Below are 6,547 nucleotides of genomic sequence, written 5' to 3' on the forward strand. Positions count from 1 at the left end.
GGGGTAACCTTAGAGGTTTACAAAATTGAGGGGCATGGGTAGGATACATAGGCAAAGTCTTTTCCCTGGGGTCGGGGAGTCCAGAACTAGAGGGCATAGGTTTAGGGTGAGAGGGGAAGGATATAAAAGAGACTTAAGGGGCAACCTTTTCAGAGGGTGGTATGTGTATGGAATGAGCTGTCAGAGGATGTGGTGGAGGCTGGTACAATTGCAACATTTAAGAGGCATTTGGATGGGTATATGAATAGGAAGGGTTTGGAGGGATATGGGCCAGGTGCTGGCAGGTGGGACTAGATTGGGTTGGGATATCTGGTCGGTGTGGATAGGTTGGACCGAAGGGTCTGTTTCCATCCTGTACATCTCTGACTCTAAGTCTTTGGATTGTTGTAGCTCATAGTGTTGAGGCACTCCTGTGGTTCAGTGGTAGTGTGCCTACCTCTGAGCCAGGAAACTCCAGGTTGAAGTCCCACCTGCTCCAGAGATGTCATAATCTCTGAACAGGTTGATTTGGAAAATATCCAGCAAATGTAGCTGCTAAATTCAATACAAGTGGGACTATCGGATGTAGGATGAAAACAACATTATAACTGTACTTTGAGAGTTAAGCTGTGATTTTTATTTTATATTCAGCACTGAGAATACATATCAGAATTCCAGATCCTGTACAGGACTGCCTCCTGGTACAATTTCCACAAACCTGTCTGTTCAGCATTGAGCACTGGAGCTTGCACTTAAAGTTGTGGATCTGTTGTTTTTGTTCTTATTTATTTGCTCTTTTAGGCATTACTGGCCGTGCCAACATTTTATTGCACAAGCCTAATTGCTGTGGAGAAGGCAATGCTGAACTGCCGCCTTGAACTGCTGCAGTCCTTAGACTGACACTGCAGTTAGGGAGAGAGTTTCAGGATTTTGACACTGTGCAGGCACAGCTTTATATTTCCAAGTCTAGAAACTTGAGGGCTTGGAGGCGAAATGGCAGGTATTACCGTTCCTTGCATCTGCTGTGCTTATTCCTCAAGGTGGTAGAGGTGGCAAGGTGCTGGCAAAGGAACCTTACTGAGTTTCTACAGTACAAGTAAATAGAACACACTGACACACAGTTCCAGAAGCAGCAGTGGTGGAGGGAGTGAATGTTGAAATTAGTTGATGGGTTGCCAGGCAAGTGGACAATATTCTACCATACACCTAACTTGTAGATGATTGATAGACTTTGGGGAGTCAGGTGGTGAGTACATGTTGCAAGATTCCGAGCTTTGACTTATTCTTGTAGCCAGAGTATTTATATCTCTGATCTAGTTCAGTTTTTGGCCAGTGGTGTGTCTCAGGATGTTGATAGTGGGGATTCGGAGATGGTAGTGACTTCCTGATGAAGGGCTTTTGCCCGAAATGTCGATTTTGCTGCTCCTCAGATGCTGCCTGAACTGCTGTGCTCTTCCAGCACCACTAATCCAAAATCTGGTTTTCCAGCATCTGCAGTCTGTGTTTTTACCTAGTTATATTCTATATTGTTGGAGATGATCATTGCCTGGAATTTGTGGTGTAATTGGACCTGATAAGTGACAAATAACAGATTGTGCAGGTCTTGCTGCACCTAGACCTGTACTGTTTCAATGTCTGTGGTCGCAGGAAAAGTGCTAAACATTGTTGTCATCTGCAAATATCCCCACTTCTGAGACAGTGAAGTGAGGCAGAGGAAGGCCATTGATGAAGGGGATATTGATGATTGAGCTGAGGACACTATGTTGAGGGACTTCTGCAGAGATGTCCTGAGACTGTGATACTTGTGCTCCAACAAACACAACCATCGTTCGTTCTGCATATGACTCCATGCTCAGTCAAATTCTGTGATAATTGACCTTGTGAACCTTATCTTGCCATTATGGACAATTTTCCACATTTCTGGATGGATGCCAGTGTTACAACTGTACTAGAACCAGTGGGTGAGGCCAGTTCTGGAGCAGACTTGCTGGACCATTGAATTGGATGAAGACTGACATCGGTGTTCCTGGGGACCTCAGGTGGAAGGCAAAATGGATAGACACTTTTTTTGACTAAAGCTGGATATGAATATTTCAACCTTCTCTTGTACACTGTGCTGGGTTCTCCCATCATTGAAGATAGGTCTAATTGCAGAACTGTCTCCTGTGAGCTGTTTACAACTATGTGTTGAGTGCAGAGCACGGATATGATCCATTGGTATTGGGCTTGCTTAGCCCTGTCTATTCTATTTGACAAGTAGACTGGTTTTATAGCTTCACTTGGTTGACATCTCACCATTAAATGTGCTTAATGCTGCTCTTTGCATGCCCTCCTGCATTCTCCATTTGAATCGGGGTTACACTCAGTTTGATGATCATGATAGTTGATGGCCCATAGTTAACAGAAGTATGATCTATTATGTTTAACTGTTTCTGCAGGGACTTTTCCAAATATTACCCGTAATGCCATTGTGAACTGTACAGAACTTGTTACCTACGATCTGATCAAGGATCTATTGATGAAGAATGGTCTGTTGAGTGGTAAGTGTTGGATGAGATTCCCTACTGCTTACACATTGGAATGTTATCAATTCTAAAATGAGGAATTTTCAAGTTTGAGTTGAATACATTTGACCTTCTCTAAGAAGTAATCCATTCACTTTATTAATCCAGGAAAAATACAATTGAGTAGTAGTTTTGACCATATTGTGTTTAACGTGTGTACTTGTCTTGAAATCTAATGTGATTTTTAGTCTGTGAAGGACTCAGTACTGTTACAAATGTATTTCTGCTGCCTGGTGTAAGCAGTTCCTAAATCTTGGATATAGCTTGTACTTCCAAAGTGTTCACAAATCAGATTTAGTGACTTACTAATGGGTATTTTGTGGATAACGTGATTTTTTTTTTTAACCATAACTGGTCCTGTTATGTTACTTAAATAATCTTTGTAATTAAACAATTGTTAGTGATTCCCTTAAATTGTCAACGGATGAACAAAAAGTTAAAGATTGTATCAAATGAAACAAAAGTCACAGCGTGCTGTTGGGATTTAATAGTAGGCCTGATGATTGGGAAAAGCTTATAAACAAATAAGGGAATGACTTTTTTAAAAATAAAGAAGTTAGAATATGAGAGTAGGAGGTATAAAAACAGATATTGAGTTCTACAAGCATATGAGAAGGAAGCGAGTCGCTAAAGTAAATTAGGCCCCTAGAGGGCGAGACTAGGGAATTAATCATGAAAAACAAGCATTTGGGGGAATTTGTCTCTACAGCAGAAGACAAAAATTCATCCCAAGAACATCCCATAGTCCTATCAGATGTAGGAAAAGAATTAGGCCATTCAGCCCATTGGGTTAAGTCTACCATTCAATGAGATCATGCTACTGTGAGAATCCTACACTCCACTTTGTTGCCTTTTTCTCCATAGCTCTTGATAGGATCTAAATCGATGTGTTATTGATGGAGTTCTGGTTAGAGTGCCAAGCTTCTAAGAATTTTCATGCATGTCTTTGTCTCGCCTGTCCTAGGACAGATTTAGATTCCCACTACCTCCCCTTGAAAAAAAGAACCAGAAATGACATCACCCACCTTAAGAAACCAAGACCTATAAATAGAGAGGCGGGACATTATTTTTAAAAAAAAACTGTTTATCTCAGCCTTGAATATACTTTAATGACCCAGCTTTGAGAGCCCTCTGTTATAAAGAATTCCACAGGTTCACCGCTCTCTGAGAAGAAGTCCTCACCTTTGTCTTTAATGGGCAATCATTTTTCTTGCGTGCTGTCTTGGCACAGTAAAGACCTGGAAAGAGTTTGGCTCCTGTTCTATCAATAAAGCAAAACTCAGCCCAGTATTTCTTTCCTACAGAATGGCCACATATAGATGGACAGATAGATGTTGTACATAATTCTTATCAGTAGAGAGTTATGGGAAAATGCAAGTAATTGGGTGTGAGGAATATTGGAACAGCCATGATCCTATTGAATGGCAGAGCAGCCTTGAGGGGCTGAACGCCTTACTCCTGTTCTTATTTCTTATTGTCTTATGAGTGAAACATGCTTCTCTCCTTTTAAAGTCAAAAAGTGTGGTGCTGGAAAAGCACAGCTAGTCACTTTTATGCTCGAAACATCGACTCTCCTGCTCCTCAGATACTGCAGGACCAGCTGTGCTTTTCCAGTGCCACACTTTTTGACTCTGATCTCCAGCATCTGCAGTCCTCACTTTCTCCTAATCTCCTCCTCAAAGGCCTGTTTAGTTGTAGTAACCAAAGCTATATCTAATTAAAATTAACTACCTAAAGCTGGAGATGGTGACTTTTTTTGAAGTAGGAGATGGTCAGTGATGTTATTGCATTTGGAGTGCTTTGTGTAATATCCTGTGGGCTACACCAGGAATTATTATCAATAAATCTGATTTTTGAGAAGATTTGTAGCTCAGATTGATGATAGGTATGTTCTGGTTCGTTTTTTCAAGGGGAGGTAGTGGGAATCTAAATCTGTCCGAGGACTGGCGAGACAAAGACATGCATGAAAATTCTTAGAGGCTTGGCACTCTAACCAGAACTCCATCAATAACACATCGATTTAGATCCTATCTACCTCCCTTTGGGGAAACAAAAACTGGAAATGACATCACCCACCTCAAGAAACCAAGACCTATAAATAGGGAGGCAGGACAAACCACCAGCGCTTCGCCAGAGACTCACTGATGTTACCTAATATGGTGACGAAATGTCTGAAGACAAACCTTCAAGCTCAGTGAGCTAACTTGCATAAGAATAATCTGTTTAAGAGGAAATGCTGAAACCTATTAATGGGGTTTTATGGGACCATCAAAGTTCTGTCTTCGCAAATTAAATACAATCCTTTTCTCAGTTTCTTAGAACTACTTCTGCTTCTATTTAATAGGCCCTAAAACAATGGGATTAAACAATCAGTCTAAAATTTATTGTTAAACTGAATATCTTCACTGCAGATAACCTTCCATGCCACTTCTCCTCTGCTATTGGTGCTGGATTCTGTACAACTGTTATTGCTTCACCTGTCGATGTAGTGAAGACAAGATACATGAACTCTGCCCCTGGCCAATACAGAAGTGCATTCAACTGTGCAGTAACCATGTTTACAAAGGAGGGTCTTACAGCCTTCTATAAAGGGTAGGAAATCATCATTAATGTCTGTAATTTAGTGAAGGAAAATGCTGGCTTCGGGTTTCAATAATTAGTGGATGTTACTTTAATTCTGTAATTGATACTGTAATTCAGGGTGGTACGTATTAGCAAAAGGAGGACTGAATCTCAGTAATTGAAAGCAAAAATAAGGAAGCTGTTTAGTGGATTACAATCAACACTTTCATGAGAGGCTGAAAGGAGATGAGTGGAGAGTTGGAGAGGAGTTTGATAAAGGTTGGGGCATCTCCTTGATGTTATTGATTTAATTCCACCATTTTAATTATATACTGATTTTAAAATTAAGCTGCTTTCTACTTATGTGATTTTTCATAAATTTAAGATCTGAGCTTAATGTGGATTCCAGTTGTTGGCATCCAGAATAATCATCATAAAACCCTAAGAGGATGTTTGCATAAAATATAGTTTCTATATCCAATCTGAACACAGTGTAGCAAATATGTTTTGAATGTATACTCATGCATGTTTATACAACCAGCTAAATCTAATTATTTCATTCTAGGTTTATGCCATCATTTCTACGTCTGGGGTCCTGGAACATAGTGATGTTCGTTACATATGAACAGCTGAAACGAGCTTTGATGTTAGCCAGGCTTTCTTAAGAATCTTCTCTGTAAACAAAAATAATGCGTAACTTTAGCTGCTGAGTTTGCACAACTTGTATACCAATAATAACTTTTTAGTTCCTCCTACCTCTTTCTTTAGAAGTTTGCATATATACTCCAAACAGACCTTGGGAACAGTTTCAGGATTTAAATTGCAATGTTCCATTGTGCTATATGATATTTAAATTCTTCACTACTGATTTTCATATCTATCTTTTGAAACAATGTATCCTGTTATCCAGAAGGGCCACAGCAGATTTGTTTTACCATGGATACATGTGAACTAATTGTTTGCATAATTTTTCTACCTTTCCCACCCCTCCAACACTCCCAACAAATTTGACACAACTGTCAGCAGGAAACAGCCACTCTTAATTTTGTGCCTTTGCGCCTATTGGTGATTGGAACATATCACTGTGTGGAAGTACCATGCAGGTAGAACTTCCATTTTGATTTGGAGTGATGTTTGATTTTATTACACTCAATTGTACTGTTGCTGTTCTATTTAAAATAAAACATTCATTTAAAAAATACTCTCATTGTCTTTATAGATGTGACACATTCTTATTTTGAGAAGAATAATTTGTACAGCCTATTATACAGATGAATTTTATAGCTAGATTTGCACTTGAGAATTGTTTTAAGTCTGTTTGTTCGTTCATAGGATGTGGGTAATGCTGCCAGCAACAGCATTTATTGCCTGTTCCTAGTTGCCCTTGAGGATGTTGGTTAGCAGCTGCTTTGAGCCATTGTAGTTCATTGTGGTGTAGGTAG

The 6,547-nt window shown here is 39.8% G+C and overlaps 1 protein-coding gene across 1 annotated transcript in view; it reads left to right on the forward strand.

Moving 5' to 3' along the window:
• Nucleotides 1-6,306, forward strand: part of LOC140481218 (dicarboxylate carrier UCP2-like) — a 32,861-nt gene extending 26,555 nt beyond the window's left edge. Inside the window, exons 6-8 of the mRNA XM_072577066.1 lie at nt 2,418-2,519; nt 4,955-5,135; nt 5,671-6,306. Of these exons, the coding sequence (XP_072433167.1) occupies nt 2,418-2,519; nt 4,955-5,135; nt 5,671-5,770 (383 nt within the window). The 3' untranslated portion in view covers nt 5,771-6,306. The remainder of the gene's footprint in view (nt 1-2,417; nt 2,520-4,954; nt 5,136-5,670) is intronic.
• The last annotated feature ends 241 nt before the right edge of the window (nt 6,307-6,547 follow it).

This window comes from Chiloscyllium punctatum, chromosome 9 (genome assembly GCF_047496795.1).
Source record: "Chiloscyllium punctatum isolate Juve2018m chromosome 9, sChiPun1.3, whole genome shotgun sequence".
In the NCBI taxonomy this organism is placed as follows: Eukaryota; Metazoa; Chordata; class Chondrichthyes; order Orectolobiformes; family Hemiscylliidae; genus Chiloscyllium; species Chiloscyllium punctatum.